This window comes from Acomys minous, assembly GCF_964271855.1.
Source record: "Acomys minous genome assembly, chromosome: 2".
In the NCBI taxonomy this organism is placed as follows: Eukaryota; Metazoa; Chordata; class Mammalia; order Rodentia; family Muridae; genus Acomys; species Acomys minous.
In genome coordinates, this window is record NC_140484.1 from 85,864,952 (window position 1) to 85,880,351 (window position 15,400).

At 54.7% G+C, this 15,400-nt stretch overlaps 1 protein-coding gene and 1 long non-coding RNA gene across 4 annotated transcripts; one reads left to right on the forward strand and one right to left on the reverse strand.

Annotated features, from left to right (window-relative positions):
• Window positions 1-404: 404 nt before the first annotated feature.
• On the forward strand, window positions 405-15,194 carry BCAT2 (branched chain amino acid transaminase 2). 2 transcript variants are annotated; one of them, XM_084765145.1, is made up of 11 exons: window positions 405-801; window positions 5,464-5,538; window positions 5,810-6,013; window positions 10,314-10,424; window positions 10,508-10,627; window positions 10,770-10,933; window positions 13,319-13,461; window positions 13,599-13,684; window positions 13,884-14,024; window positions 14,107-14,181; window positions 14,801-15,194. In XM_084765145.1, exons 1-11 carry the CDS (start codon window positions 778-780, stop codon window positions 14,837-14,839), a joined length of 1,182 nt encoding a protein of 393 aa, XP_084621271.1. In that variant the 5' UTR covers window positions 405-777; the 3' UTR covers window positions 14,840-15,194. The 2 variants fall into 2 exon arrangements, with proteins under 2 accessions (XP_084621271.1, XP_084621272.1); XM_084765146.1 differs by lacking the exon at window positions 405-801 and adding an exon at window positions 808-989.
• LOC311587903 lies at window positions 899-5,255 on the reverse strand. 2 transcript variants are annotated; one of them, XR_014775996.1, is made up of 4 exons: window positions 5,172-5,255; window positions 4,093-4,208; window positions 1,392-1,682; window positions 899-1,021 (listed from the first exon to the last, which is right to left on the reverse strand). It is a non-coding gene; the product is annotated as an uncharacterized lncRNA (long non-coding RNA). The 2 variants fall into 2 exon arrangements; XR_014775997.1 differs by lacking the exon at window positions 5,172-5,255 and having other exon boundaries at window positions 4,093-5,154.
• Window positions 15,195-15,400: the final 206 nt, after the last annotated feature.

Below are 15,400 nucleotides of genomic sequence, written 5' to 3' on the forward strand. Positions count from 1 at the left end.
TTTGTTTTGTTCTGAAACAGGTTCTCACTGGGCGGTGGTGGCTCGTGCCTTTAATCCCAGCACTCGGTAGGCAGAGGCGGGCGGATCGCTGTGAGTTTGAGGCCAGCCTGGTCTACAAAGTGAGTCCAGGATAGCCAAGGCTACACAGGGAAACCCTGTCTCAAAAATAAAGAAACAAACAAAGAAAGAAACAACAACAAAAAAGAAACAGGCTCTCACTAAATAGCCCTGGCTGGCCTGGAACTCATTAGGTAGGTCTGGAAGGCTTTGAACTTGTAGAGATCTTCCTGTCTCTGCCTCCCAAACGCTGGGATTAAAAGCGTGTGCCACCATGGCCAGCGGTGTGTGTGTGTGTGTGTGTGTGTGTGTGTGTGTGTGTGTGTGTGTGTGTGTATGCACACAATTTTTTTTTTAAGGTCTGGAGATGCTTTCTCAGGGGTTAGAGCGCTCCCCTAACATTCATGAGGCCACAGGTTCGGTCCCCAAGTGCCCTCAAGCAAAACAAAAGCCAAGGTAAATGCTTGGCAGCCCGTGGGTGTGGCTGGAGAAGAGCCGGGCATGGAGGAGGTCAGGAGGGAGGGTGCACCACAGTCCTGGGCTGTCCCAGCGCGTGCTGTACACAGCAGAGCCTGGGTCCCTGAGGTCCCATCGCCTGGCAGAAGCCAGGCCCGCAGAGAGCAGCCCTCGGCTCTGCGGGAGGGGGCGTGAGCAGGGCGGGGCCGGAATGTCTTCACCAGGCCGCGCCCCAGGCGGGCACAGTTACGGGCCGCACGGATCATGGCCGCGACCGCACTAGGGCAGGTGGGTGCCTGAGCGGCCGGCGCTGGGGGGGCTCCGGGGAACCCGATGGGGGGCGCACTTCCGGGTGGACCACTGGCATGCAGCCTTTCCGGCTTGGCGGCATTCCTCGGTGCCTCTGGTTCCGCAGCGGGACACAGAGGCGAATGGGGACCCTTGGAAAGGAGTACCGGGCTTTAACGGGCGGCAGAGTGGGTAGACGCGAGTGGGGTGCGGGAGGTACCTGAAACGAGAGGTCGGAAGTGGGGAGCACGGGGGAGGGCTGTAGTGGGGGACGCACTGGGTGGAGTGGGTGCTGGGAAGTTGTGGCCGGGGCGTGCAGCCTGCGGGGTTTTTAAGGTACTGTAGTTCTTGGGTTCCTTTTGACAAGGGGCCCAGGACCTCTGGGGCTTGTTGTATGACTGACTAGGCAGAGTCTTAGCTGGGAATTGGACCCAAGATCTTATTTCTTGGAACAAAAAGCAAATACTGATATGTGGAGTGTCTGAGGCTTTGTACCTGGTTTTGTAATCTCAGGCAAGCTTCTGTCTGTCAAAATGACAAAGACCCCCCCCGCCCCCCCCCCCCGCAAGAGTACCCCAGTCGGAGCTTACCGGTGGTGGTGTTAAGCAGCAGCGTTTCTTTGGTTTTTCGAGACAGGGTTTTCTCTGTGTCGCCCTGGCAGTCCTGGAACTCGCTCTGTAGACCAGGCTGGCCTCGAACTCAGAGATCTCCCTGCCTCCGGGGTCCTGGGATTAGTCTTGTGCCACCACTGCTCAGCTTGAGAGTCTGTGATCTTTAGATGATTTATAAGTGAGGGTGCAAAGAGTTGAACATAACCTTGGGGAAACGTTTGCCTCCTCAGAGCTATGAGTACCCAGTGGTGACCGTCCATATGGAGAAATCTGGAATATAGAGAAGATTGCTGCCTGGGGTATAGAGGAGACTGCTGCTGGCTGGGGCTTGTCAAGGATATCTTGCAAGGACTAGCCTAGACTGACTTTGTGGTAGTTCTTGGATGTGAGAAAAAACAACCCTTAGAGTTGCCAAGGACAAGCCTAGGCTGTAGAGGGAGAACATGTGTTTGCAATGAGGCAGGAAACAGCCCTGAGGTGACAGGTTGTAATACAGAGAACACTGGATTTCTACAAGTCTGATGGAGAGTCTATCCTATGATGAGGACAGCCAGGGGTTATGAGAGGAGCAGTGGGGAATCATGGTGTAGGGACAGTTGTCTGAGACGGGACAGCACTGCTAACTCTGCTGACCTGTAATGGGAGAATGGAACTTTGTCACGGCCACCCCAACATTTGATGGACACCTGGGCTGTGTTGAGATTCAGCAGCCTAGCCAGGCACGGTGGCTCAGGACTTGGGGGTGGGGGTGGGACACAGGCAGGTGGATCACTGTGAGTTCAAGGCCAGCCTGGTCTACAAAGCAAGTCCAGGACAGCCAAGACTATACAGAGAAACCCTGTGTCTTGAAAAAACAAAACACAGCAAACATGAGAGACAGAGAGTCTAGGATGTGAAAGTGACAACACCCTATCACACAGAACCCGGCTCTGCACACTCTCCTTTAATTTTTAAAATTTTACTTATTATTTTATACAGTCTTCTGTCTTTATGTACACCTGCACACCAGAAGAGGGCACCAGATATCATTACCGAGGTTGCTGGGAATTGAACTCAGGACCTTTGGGAGAACAACCAGTGCTCTTAACCTCTGAGCCATTTCTCCAGCCCCCACCCCATAGTTTCTTAACTCTGCTCCTGCTCTTTTATACGCTCTCTCATTAGCCCACCTGCCATCTGGGCTCCTCCTTTGAGCTTAATCCCCGTAGGGGCTGGGCGTTCCCTGAGCCAAGAGGAGCATGCTGGTTTTAGAGGAGTGCTCAGGGAGAGGAGGGAACCTTCCAGTGTCACCAAGGCTTGGCGGCAATCTCTGGACCTTGGCGTAAGCCTCCTCTGTGCCTCAAGGCTGTGTGATGGTCTTCTACCTCCTTTCTCCTGGATATCTTTAGCTCCACCTGGAACTTTTTAAAAAAAATCTATTCTGTATGTGCGTGTGTGCGGACCCACATGTGCCATGGTGCCTGTGTGAAGGTCAGAGGATAACTTGGGTGAGTTCTGTCCTTCGTTGGCGGGAAGAAGTGGGTCCTAGGCAGCAGCCTTAGGTCCTCAGGCTTGCCGACAGGTGTCCTTACCCAGGAAGTCATCTCAGGAGCCTTCTCTTTATAATTATCATCTATTTTGACATCTCTTGGCCTTTCTTTTTTTTTTTAAGATTTATTTATTTATTATATATACAGTGTGCTACCTGCATGTGTGCCAGCGGGCCAGAAGAGGGTGCCAGATCTTATTATAGATGGTTGTGAGACACCATGTAGTTGCTGGGAGTGGAACTCAGGACCTCTGGAAGAGCAGGCAGCACTCCTCTGAGCACTTCCTTCCTTCCTTCCTTTTTTTTTTTTTAAAGACAAGGTCTTTAAAAAAGACCTTTAATCCCAGCACTAGGGAGGCAAAGGCAGGAGGATCTCTGAGTTCAGGGCCAGCCTGGTCTACAAAGTGAGCTCCAAGACAGCCAGGCCTACATAGTAAGACCCTGTCTCAAAGCAAACAAACAAAAACCAGGGTGGAAATCACCCAAGGAATGACATCTGAATTTGATCTCTATAGGCACACGCACAAATGTATACATGGGCCATCACATGGTGCATGCATGCCCGTCCCCCATCTTTTCAGAGCCAAGTGTGGTGGCACATGCCTGCCATCCCAGCTAATGCAAAGTCTGAGGCAGGAACAGCCTAACTTCAAGCACTGGGCGATCGAGTGTGTTTGAGGGCAGTGGGCAACTTAGTGAGACCCTGTCTCTATCCCCCTACCCTCCAAAAAAGAAAAAAAAAAAAGAAAAAAGAAAAAAAATTCTAGCCGGGCGTTGGTGGCGCACGCCTTTAATCCCAGCACTCAGGGAGGCAGAGGCAGGTGGATCGCTGTGAGTTCGAGGCCAGCCTGGTCTACAAAGTGAGTCCAGGACAGCCCAGGCTACACAGAGAAACCCTGTCTCAAAAAGCAAAACAAAACAAACAAACAAACAAAAAATGTCTAGGGCTGGAGCGATGGCTCAATGTTAAGAACACTGGCTGCTCTTCCAAAGGGCCCAAGTTCAATTCCCAGCACCCGCATGGCAGCTCACAACTGTCTGTAACTCCAGTTCCGGGGGAAATCTGACTCCTTCACACACACATGCAAACAGGCAGAACACCAATGCACATAAGAGAAAAATTTTTTTAAAAAAAGCCTGGCCCAGACTTACCCAAACAGCCTCTGAGACTCTCCTAATGGCCTCTGCTGCACTCTCCCATCACAGCGGCTCTCCCAGCAGGAGCAGGCTGTTCTCCCATCTTCCTCAATTTCAGAACCCAGCTGCCTCTGCGTGGTTTGGTGAGGAAAGCAGGAAGGCAAAGGTCAACAGGAAGGGACCACCCTCCTGTGCACAGCAGGTCCTGAATTCCACGCTAACCTCAGGGACGGTCAGCAGGGACGTGTACAATGGCTAGCCTGTGGCGGCAGCAGTGCGTGTCCCCTGTGTGTGCCCAGCTGCGTGGCTGGGCTGGCTGTGGTGATGCCAGCCAGCTGACCAATTTCCCTGAAGAGTCAGCACCGTTAGAGCCAGGCGCAGTGGACACAAGCCAGTACTTAGGCAGAGGCGCATGGATCTCTGTGAGTTCTAGGCCAGCCTGCTCTACAAAGCTAGTCCAGGACAACCAGAACAAACAAACAAACAAACAACAACAACAAAAAGAAACAAAAATTAACCAATAAACTCAGATGTGACTTTTGGGGTTGGGGATTTAGCTCAGTGGTAGAGCACTTGCCTAGTAAGCACAAGGCCCTGGGTTCGGTCCTCAGCTCTGAAAACAAAAAACAAAATTTGAAAAACACACAAACAAACAAAAAAAAATTAAGCATTAGGTCTCCTGTGTCTGAGGGAGGAAGGTTAAGGAGGAACGCTGGGTCAAAAGGAAGAAGCCTAAGCCGGGTGGTGGCGGTGCACGCCTGTAATCCCAAGCACTCGGGAGGCAGAAGCAGGCGAATCACTGTGAGTTCGAGGCCAGCCTGGTCTACAAAGCGAATCCAGGGCAGTCAAGGCTACACAGAGAAACCCTGTCTCGAAAAATCAAAACAAAACAAAAAACCCCAAAAAACAGAAAGGAGGCCTGGAGTCTGAAGCTCTGGGTTTGATTAAGACGCACATGGGCCTTTACCCTTGGCTCTGAAGGAAGTCGGGAGGAGGTCTAGTGTCTGGGCTGCAGAATTCTGAGATAAACAGGACCCATTCGTTTCTAATTCTCTTCAGGTTTTGAGCCCCCCAAGCCAGGAGTGTCCCCTTACCTGCTCAGTGTCCTTGGTTGTCTTGTCTAAGCTGGCTATAAGCTGGGACCAAAGTTCTCTAGTGGGAGGCACGCCCCTGTGGACTCTGCCCTGAGTGGCGGAGGGGCCGGAGCTGGCTTAGGTCTTTCTAGGGACAGCCATCCTGATAGAGACTTGGGCAGAGTACAGGCTCTGTCTAGAATGTTCTGGAACTGTGCCAGAGCTGGGCTCAGGGCCCTCCTGAGCAAGAGGTGGCAGACAGTGGCGGCTCTTTCCGGCTCTGACTTTGGCCATACGTCTCTCTCAACCCTAGGTCTGGGCCCGGAAGCTTCTTTCTGTTCCCTGGCTTCTGCATGGGCCCAGAAGATGTGTGACCTCCAACTTCAAGGTAAAAGGAGTCCCTGGGTCTAAGGCAGGAAGCCAGGAGTCTGGACGGACCCCTGTGTGTGAGGGGGGACAGGTCGCACCTGCACGGAGGCCTCTCTTTGAGGCTGGTTGTCTACTGTGAGGAGACAACACTGTATTCTTGGGTCTGAGCTGAGGCCCCATGAATGCGAGAGTTTCTCATGTTGTTGACTCCAGACCCCTGGGATGCTGGTTGTTGTTTTTATTGTTGTTGTTGTTGTTGTTGCTGCTGCTGCTGCTGTTTCCTCTCTCAGGCCGCAGACCTCCAGGTTCAGGTGACCGGAGAGCCACAGAAGAAGCCGGCCCCTAGCCAGCCGCTGCTGTTTGGCAAGACATTTACAGACCACATGCTGATGGTGGAGTGGACCAGGAAGGCAGGCTGGGGCCCTCCCAGGATCCAGCCCTTCCAGAACCTCACGCTGCACCCCGCCTGCTCTGCCCTGCACTACTCCCTGCAGGTGGGACTGGCTGCCTCTGCCTCCCCCCCTTCCCCCCCCCAGCCTCCCCTGCCCAGCCTCCCCTGCCCAGCCTCCCTGGCTCAGCCTCCCCCACTCAGCCTCCCTGGCTCAGCCTCCCCTGCCCAGCCTCCCTGGCTCAGCCTCCCCCACTCAGCCTCCCTGGCTCAGCCTCCCCTGCCCAGCCTCCCTGGCTCAGCCTCCCCTGCCCAGCCTCCCTGGCTCAGCCTCCCCTGCCCAGCCTCCCTGGCTCAGCCTCCCCTGCCCAGCCTCCCTGGCTCAGCCTCCCCTGCCCAGCCTCCCTGGCTCAGCCTCCCCTGCCCAGCCTCCCTGGCTCAGCCTCCCCTGCCCAGCCTCCCTGGCTCAGCCTCCCCTGCCCAGCCTCCCTGGCTCAGCCTCCCCTGCCCAGCCTCCCTGGCTCAGCCTCCCCTGCCCAGCCTCCCTGGCTCAGCCTCCCCCACTCAGCCTCCCTGGCTCAGCCTCCCCTGCCCAGCCTCCCTGGCTCAGCCTCCCCCGCTCAGCCTCCCTGGCTCAGCCTCCCCTGCCCAGCCTCCCCTGCCCAGCCTCCCCTGCCCAGCCTCCCTGGCTCAGCCTCCCCTGCCCAGCCTCCCTGGCTCAGCTTCTCCCACCCAGCAGCCTCTTCTCTCTGCTTAGCATCTGACTGAGTTCACCACTCTGAATGCTTTGTGCCTTTCTCTCTCTGTGGGTCTGTCACCTTTGCCTGAGACCGCCTGTGTTCTGGGAACCAAACAGGTAACAGTCGGTTCCTGAGAGGAGCGGACCTTACTTTGCTAGAGTTCTGTACTCTGAAAGAAGGTAGGGTCCTCCTGTCAAAGATGAGAACGCAGGGAGGGGGCAGCTTAAGAAGACAGAAGAGCTAGGGTGGCAGACACTGTGCGGTTTCAGTGTGGCAGAGGAGGCCTAGGATGTCACCAGGGCCGCAGAGGAGATGAGGAGCTTCAGCGACTCTGAACGGGGACAGGGCCTGCCTGTATATAGTAAGACCTTCTCGGGCCCTGTGGCAGTCAGGGCGCTGAGGCAGGGGGACTGCAAGATGGTGAGGCTAGGCAGGACTAGAGCCCTGAGCTGGAGCCTTAGGGCCTGTGACAGTCCTCACGGAGTCACCATCTTTGTTGGCAGCGTGATAGTACATCTGACAGTGCAGCTCAGTAGGCAGCGCCCTGCTGTTGGGCATTTGGGTTCTTTTAACCCGTGAGATATAAAGAAGGTTGCAGTAAAGACCAGGTGCCCTTCTCAACCCCTCTACATGCGAGTGTGCCCCCTGCCCAGTGTCTACCCCTAGGGAGTCGAGTGTGCCCCTGTGCCCAGTGTCTACCCCTAGTGTGAGTGTGCCCCCTGCCCAGTGTCTACCCCTAGGGAGTCGAGTGTGCCCCCTGCCCAGTGTCTACCCCTAGTGCGAGTGTGCCCCTGCCCAGTGTCTACCCCTAGGGAGTCGAGTGTGCCCCCTGCCCAGTGTCTACCCCTAGGGAGTCGAGTGTGCCCCCTGCCCAGTGTCTACCCCTAGTGCGAGTGTGCCCCTGCCCAGTGTCTACCCCTAGTGCGAGTGTGCCCCCTGCCCAGTGTCTACCCCTAGGGAGTCGAGTGTGCCCCCTGCCCAGTGTCTACCCCTAGGGAGTCGAGTGTGCCCCCTGCCCAGTGTCTACCCCTAGTGTGAGTGTGCCCCCTGCCCAGTGTCTACCCCTAGGGAGTCGAGTGTGCCCCCTGCCCAGTGTCTACCCCTAGGGAGTCGAGTGTGCCCCTGTGCCCAGTGTCTACCCCTAGTGCGAGTGTGCCCCCTGCCCAGTGTCTACCCCTAGGGAGTCGAGTGTGCCCCCTGCCCAGTGTCTACCCCTAGGGAGTCGAGTGTGCCCCCTGCCCAGTGTCTACCCCTAGGGAGTCGAGTGTGCCCCCTGCCCAGTGTCTACCCCTAGGGAGTCGAGTGTGCCCCCTGCCCAGTGTCTACCCCTAGGGAGTCGAGTGTGCCCCCTGCCCAGTGTCTACCCCTAGGGAGTCGAGTGTGCCCCCTGCCCAGTGTCTACCCCTAGGGAGTCGAGTGTGCCCCTGTGCCCAGTGTCTACCCCTAGTGCGAGTGTGCCCCCTGCCCAGTGTCTACCCCTAGGGAGTCGAGTGTGCCCCTGTGCCCAGTGTCTACCCCTAGTGTGAGTGTGCCCCCTGCCCAGTGTCTACCCCTAGGGAGTCGAGTGTGCCCCCTGCCCAGTGTCTACCCCTAGGGAGTCGAGTGTGCCCCCTGCCCAGTGTCTACCCCTAGGGAGTCGAGTGTGCCCCTGTGCCCAGTGTCTACCCCTAGTGCGAGTGTGCCCCCTGCCCAGTGTCTACCCCTAGGGAGTCAAAGGGCAGGTATACATTATTATCTTCAGAGATGGAGTCAGTTTCCACACTCACTGCCTGAGCCTGTTTCCTAGAAAGAAGCCTTGCCAATTTTTGAGAAATGTTCCAATAGCCAAAGAGTTGTTAAATGTTCTTAAAGTTGCCAGGCAGTGCTGATGCACACGCCTCTAATCCCAGCACTCAGGAGGCAGAAGCAGGCGGATCACTGTGAGTTTGAGGCCAGCCTGGTCTACAGAGTGAGTCCAGGACAGCCAGGGATTAGCAGGGAGTGTCTTTCTCACTTGCTCTCCATATTGGGGTTTGATATGTGGGTGTGAATTTTTTGTTTGTTTGCTTGCTTGCTTTTTGGTTTTTCAAGACAGGGTTTCTCTATGTATCCCTGGTTGTCTTAGAACTTGCTCTGTAGACCAGGCTGGCCTCGAACCCACGGAGACCGACTGCCTCTGCCTCCTGGGCACTGGGACTGCAGGTGGGTGCTGTGCCGCCTGAGACTGAACTCGGGTCCTAGTGAGGACAGCGTTTGCTTTACTAACTGAACTGTCTCCACATTCATTTTCATTTTCTCCCCAATTATGAATGATGCTGGGGGACTGAGGCTAAGAGCACACACTGCTCTTGCAGAAGATCTGAGTTCAGTTCCTAGCACCCAGTTCAAGCAATTTGCAGCTTGTAACTTCAATTCCAGGACACTAGATCCTCTGGCCTCCATGGGCGCTAGCTCATATGCACCCACTGACACAAACACACACTCATATACATAACTAAAAACAAAACGAATCTCTTTTTTTTTTCAAGACAGTTTCTCTGTGGAGGCTTTCTCTGTGTAGACCAGACTGGGCTGGAACTCACAGAGATCCACCTGCCTCTGCCTCTGGAGTGCTGGGATTACAGGCGTGCACCACCACAAATGGCATAAAATGAATCTTTTTGTTTGTTTTTTGTTTTTTGTTTTTCGAGATAGGGTTTCTCTGTGTATCCTTGGCTGTCCTGGACTCACTTTGTAGACCAGGCTCATGAAATGAATCTTAAAAGTATTTCAAGTAAAATAAATGATATTGTCCTTATGACAAGTATATCATCTATTGAAGTACTTATGTATGACATTTTAAAAGAATTACAAAATATATCATCTTTTTAAAAAGACCCATTGACATTTCCTTTTCGGTAAACTGTCTCTCAGGCTGTGTTTTCCACAAAGGTGGAATTTTTAAAAAAGATTTTGTTTTTATTTTATGTGTATTGTATACACAGATTGTGTGTATGTGTGTATGTACTACTTACTGTGTGTACAGTTCCTGCAGAGGCCAGAACAGGGCATCAGATCCCTTGGACCTGGAGTTACAGATGATTGTGAGTCACCCTGTGAGTGCTGGGAATTGAACCCGGGTCCTTTGGCAGAGCAGCCAGTGCTCTAAACCGCTAGGCCACTCCTCCCTAGCATAGATTTTTAAAAACGATGTAGGAATGTGGGGCATGGTGGTACAGACCTTTAATCCCAACATTCAGGATGCAGGGGGGCAGGCAGATCTCTGTGAGTTCAAGGCCAGCCTGGTCTACAAGTCCAGGACAGCCACGGGTACACAGAGAAACCCTATCTCGGAATATAAAACAAAAAGAAACCAGAATATAAAACAAAAGCAAACAAAAAGCCAAAGCCATGTGGGAGCACTTTGTGTGTTAAGTGACCTTTCTGTCTTGCACCGAGTGCTTCTGAGATTAGACCTCACCCTGGAGGCGGGACTTCCCTCAGGCTGGCCTTCACTAGGCATGGTGTCCTCCCCGCGCCCCTGGGTGGCTGAGATAAGAGACTTGAACTACATGCCTGCCTTGCCCTGTGCCTCCCGAGTCTCTGTCACTCTGTCCTTCTCTGTCTCCACCTGTATCTGCGTGTCTCTCGCTATGCTGATGCTGTGTGCCTCAACCCTGAGCATCCTTCCCCTGCCTGTCCCTGCAGCTCTTCGAGGGCTTGAAAGCATTCAAAGGCAGGGACCAGCAGGTCCGCCTCTTCCGGCCCTGGCTCAACATGGACAGGATGCTCCGTTCTGCGAGGCGCCTCTGCCTGCCAGTGAGTGGCCAGTCTGTCCTAGGAAAGAGGGCGGAGGGTGGTAGGGCGGGGCTGTACTTCTGACTCCCGTGGGCTCCACCCAGGGCTTCGACAAGCAGGAGTTACTAGAGTGCATCCGCCGGCTCATTGAAGTGGACAAAGACTGGGTCCCCGAAGGCAATGGCGCGAGCCTCTATGTGCGGCCTGTGCTGATCGGAAATGAGGTGAGCGTGCCGCGGGAGATGCTAGCCTGGGGAACTGCCATGGGGGAACACCAAGGCAGAGCCTGGAGCCCGGGGTTCTGAAGGGGGAGGAGGCCAGGAGTGTGGACTTGTTGGTCTGATGTCGCCCCTCTGCCCATCATAGCCCTCGCTGGGGGTCGGTGCTGTCACACAAGCTCTGCTGTTCGTCATCCTTTGCCCTGTGGGCTCCTACTTCCCCGGGGACTCCATGACACCTGTCTCCCTCCTGGCTGACCCCACGTTCATCAGAGCCTGGATAGGTGGGGTCGGTGACTACAAGGTGGGCGGGTAAGTAGCTTTCTTCATCCCCAGGTGGTTGTGCCCTGGCCGGGGGTGGGGGTGTGTGTGTGTGTGTGTGTGGAATGCTGTGAGAGGGCAAGCTTTGGTGCACCTTGGTTGGGGCTGTGCCTGGCTTCTGGGATGGAAAGCCGTTGCCACTGGCTCCGCACTCTTTGTGTCCTTTGTTATCCCTGGTGCCTGACACTAAAGGTGCAAAGAGAAAGGGCGGGGCGCTTTCCCTGTGATGGGAGGGTCATGGGGGAAGACTAAACAGAGCCCCCTGGAAACCTGAGAAAGCGAGGCTCTCCCCTCAGCGCTTCCTTCTCTTCCGGGTCACCTGTGCTGCGCTGTCTCCCTGCATAGCTCCCTGTGTTGCTTGGGCCTCAGTCCTCAGGTTGACCCCATGGACTTCCCACCGTTCCCCGTTGCCAAAGGCCCTGGCATAATAGGTTGTGAGGAGGTGGCTAAGTCTCCTGGGATTAGGTCGGGTGTAAGCCACTGGCATGTTGGAACAGGAAGTGTGGCCGCATGGGGAGGTTGTTCCGTTTTCTCTCAGAACCCATCCATGGGGTCTTATGGGTGTCGGGCCATGTGTTGGCTGCAGCTGGTGACACAGATGAACCCAAGCCAGCCCCGACCCCCAGGGCAGCTGGGCTGGAGGGCACCCTAGTGTTCAGGTCTGGGAGCCCCAAAGCAGGGTTCACAGGGTCTTGTGAAAGCTCCGTGTAAGCGGTAACACTTCACCTGTGCCTTCTTGGCTGCAAAGGGAGTTAGAGAAGCCAGGCATGGCGGCACACAGCCATGTATGCCATATGGTCATAGCTCCTCAGTAGCCTGAGGCAGGAGGACTACACAAGAAAGCAGGGTGTGTGTGTGTGTGTGTGTGTGTGTGTGTGTGTGTGTGTGTGTGTGTGTGTGTGTGTGCACTCACGCACATAGGTGCCCGAGTCAGCAGTAGAGCTTAGGCCTAGAATCCCCAAGTGAGGGTTGGGGCAAAGCTCAGTGGTAAGAATATTAGCCCAGCATGTGGAAGATCCTGAGTTCAAAACCCATTACCGGAAGAAGAAAAAACGGCGGCAGTCACTTTCTTTCTTTCTTTCTTTCTTTTTTTTTTTAAAGATTTATGTATTTATTAAGTATACTGTGTTTTGCTTGCATGTGTGCCTGCACACCAGAAGAGGGCACCAGATCTCACTATAGATGGTTGTGAGCCACCGTGTGGTTGCTGGGAATTGAACTCAGGACCTTCGGAAGAGCAGGCAGTGCTCTTACCCTCTGAGCCATCTCTCCAGCCTGGCAGTCACTTTCTAATGCTGGGCCGTCCTAAGTGGGCTGGTGGGGTAGCATTACCATTACACAGGGAGACAAACAAGACCAGTTTTTGCACAAGGCTCAGAACATGGGCTTTGATCCTGTCCTGGGACAGCGGGAGCTTTGTATGAGGGAGTCAGAGGGAAAGTCTGGTGTGAGTAACACACTATAGATTAAAACAGGATGAAAGCCACGGTCGGGGTGCATAGCTGTAACTCCAACACTTGAGAAGTGGGGACAAGAAGGCTAGCTCCAGCTACATAGTGATTTTGAGGCTAACCTCTGTTACCAAAGCCCATGACTCAAAACAAAAACAACCCAGCTTTAATCCTAGTGTTCCAGAGGCAGAGATAGCCTGGTCCACAGAGTGAGTTCCAGGACAGCCAGGGCTGCACGGAGAAACCCTGTCTCAGAAAATACCAAAACCGGCTGAGCACGGTGGCGCACGCCTGTAACCCCAGCACTCAGGGAGGCAGAGGCAGGTGGATCTCTGTGAGTTCGAGGCCAGCCTGGTCTATAAAGTGAGTCCAGGACAGCCAGGGCTCCACAGAGAAACCCTGTCTCAGAAAGACCAAAAAACCAAAGCCAAAACCAAGAAAAAAAGAAAGAAAGAAAGAAAGAAAAAAAACCCAAAAAAGACAAGTAGAGTAAAGCAAGGAAAAGCAGCCAGTCACTGTGACTTTAATCTCAGAAGGTAGAGAGCAGAGGAGCTGGAGGCAGGCAAGGGCGCCAACCCTGACCTATTAGGTTAAGAATTCAGCCCTGAGCCGCACGTGGTGACGCACACCTTTAATCCCAGCAGGGGGAAGGCAGAGGCAGGTGGATCTCTGTGAGTTCGAGGCCAGCCTGGTCTACAGAGCAAGTTCCAGGACAGCCAGAGCTGTTACACAGAGAAACCCTGTCTCGAAAAACAAAAAACAAACACACAAACAACATCAAAAAAGAATTTAGCTCTGCAGGTGTGGCAAGCCACGGGAAGGCTGTCAGTTGGGGGAACAAGACTCTCCCCCTTGGCTGTGTTGTGGGGTGTATGGGGGATCCTTTGCCCAGTCTGACCAGGCTGCTCTCCCCCCCCCCCCCCAGGAATTACGGGCCCACCGTGGCTGTACAACAAGAAGCCCAGAAGAAAGGTTGTGAGCAAGTCCTCTGGCTCTACGGGCCAGACCACCAGCTCACTGAGGTGGGCACCATGAACATCTTTGTCTACTGGACTCATGAAGACGGGGGTGAGCCTTTCATGACCCAACCCACACCCCGCATGATGTCCTGCCTGATTCCTACGGGGCTGCAAGGTGGCATCTAAAAGAAAGGGGAGACCATGTAAGGGGTGGGAGGCAGTGACCCCGTCTGTCATCCCTGACAGTGCTGGAGCTGGCAACCCCGCCCCTGGATGGCATCATCCTGCCTGGAGTGGTTCGACAAAGCCTGCTGGATCTGGCCAGGACTTGGGTAGGGCCTTTGTGGCACCTGCATCTTGGGACCGTAGTGTCTGAGCTGTGATGGAAGCTGGGCCCACTGCCATCCCCTCTGGGTGTCTCCCGCCCTTGAGCCTCTGTCCTTCCCCAGCAGCTTTGGGGAGGGAGTGATCGTGGTCTGCAGCAGGGCAGGAGTCTGGGTACAGGAGTGTGGCTGCCCCCATGTTCTGCAGGGTGAGTTCCGGGTGGCCGAACGTAAAATCACCATGAAGGAACTGAAGCAGGCGCTGGAGGAGGGCCGTGTTCGGGAAGTCTTCGGGTCAGGCACCGCTTGTCAGGTCTGCCCGGTGCATCAGATCCTGTACGAAGACAAGGTGAGACGTGAGGCGGAGCTGCCAGGGTAGGTGGGAGAGAAAAAGGGGGGTTGTGCCCCATCCTCATGGCCCCTTTCCTCAGCAACTCCACATTCCCACCATGGAGAACGGGCCGGAGCTCATCCTTCGCTTCCAGAAGGAGTTGAAGGCTATTCAGGTGAGCTCATTAGCACGGGAGCAGTAACTGTGATTAGGGATCCTCTCTCTGAATAGCTGTGGCCAGAAGCACGGGAATTTTCTATGCTTCCGGAGGCGTAGAGTCTCTGATGGCTCTAGGTTCTAAAGACAGAATGCTTTTTCATGAGCCTCTGGGCCATTGCCACAAAAATAGGCCTCCCACTACTCCCTGGGCCTCTGGTCGGTCCCTTTGGCTTGGCAAGCCTTCCTCCCTTGACCCTCCCTGTTTCGGAAGGCTTCCTCCCACAGAGCCTCTAGAGCATTCCCTTTCTTGTGAGCCAAGAGCGCTCGTTTCCAGAGACCTTCTGGGCTCATTTCCCTATGAGCTGGGCCCGAGGTGACTGGGTATCCTGGCCCCATGTTGGCACCTAACACTACACATCTTAGCTGAAAATGCCGCTTCCTGAGAGCCTTCAAAGGCACCGCAACTCCCTGCTTTGATGTCCCTATGGAATTGTTGGTGGTGGGCTTCCGGGTCAAGGACTACAGTTCCCGTAAGGCACTGGGGCGAAACTATCTGAGCTCAGCTCACGATGCTCCGGGGCTTGCTGGGAGATGTAGTGCAGTTGTCTCAATTTGGCAACTCCGTTCTCCCGCAGTACGGAGCCAGTGCCCATGATTGGATGTTTCCGGTGTGACACTATGGGCTGTGCCCTCACTGGTTGGATCCGCCCTCAGTCCAGCGTCCTTGCCTCCCAGAAACTCACAAGAAGTGCAATAGGAAAAGGTCTGGCCAGACAGCTCGGTCTCTGGCGCCCTCATGTGGTCCATACACTCCAAAGCCTTAAGGGCGGGACCCAGGCAATTTGGACCCCGCCTCAAATTTTGCGTCTCAGGGCTCAGCTGCTCCGCGTTCTGGTGTTCAAGGGAGAACCCCCCGGCCTTTTCTCTATCTCCGTTCTCAGGCCGGATCCCCGGTGCTCTCCGTGATTTTTTTTTTCTCTCCCTCTCTGTATTTGCTGCAATTTTGAAATAAAATGCCAAAGAACAAGACACTGGCTGTCCTGCTCCAAGCGCCACCCTGGGACCCTGGGGGGTCAGCACATACAATGAGGGACCCGGCCTGGGGGCTCCTCTGGCCTGAGGGTTCCTTCTGTGCTTCAGTATCCAACCCCATACACTGGAGTCTCCCAGCGTTCCTGTCCTGGGTACAGCCTCACAGTGGCCACACCAGGTCTCTCAGGATCTCTCCCTTCAAG

Excerpts from the sequence above, each read along its gene's own strand:
- BCAT2 (XM_084765146.1), top strand. The coding sequence starts at position 879 with ATGCAGCCTTTCCGGCTTGGCGGCATTCCTCGGTGCCTCTGGTTCCGC. Across the intron at positions 10,628-10,769 it reads CTGTGCTGATCGGAAATGAG|CCCTCGCTGGGGGTCGGTGC; the intron begins GTGAGCGTGCCG and ends TGCCCATCATAG. Across the intron at positions 10,934-13,318 it reads GGTGACTACAAGGTGGGCGG|GAATTACGGGCCCACCGTGG; the intron begins GTAAGTAGCTTT and ends CCCCCCCCCCAG.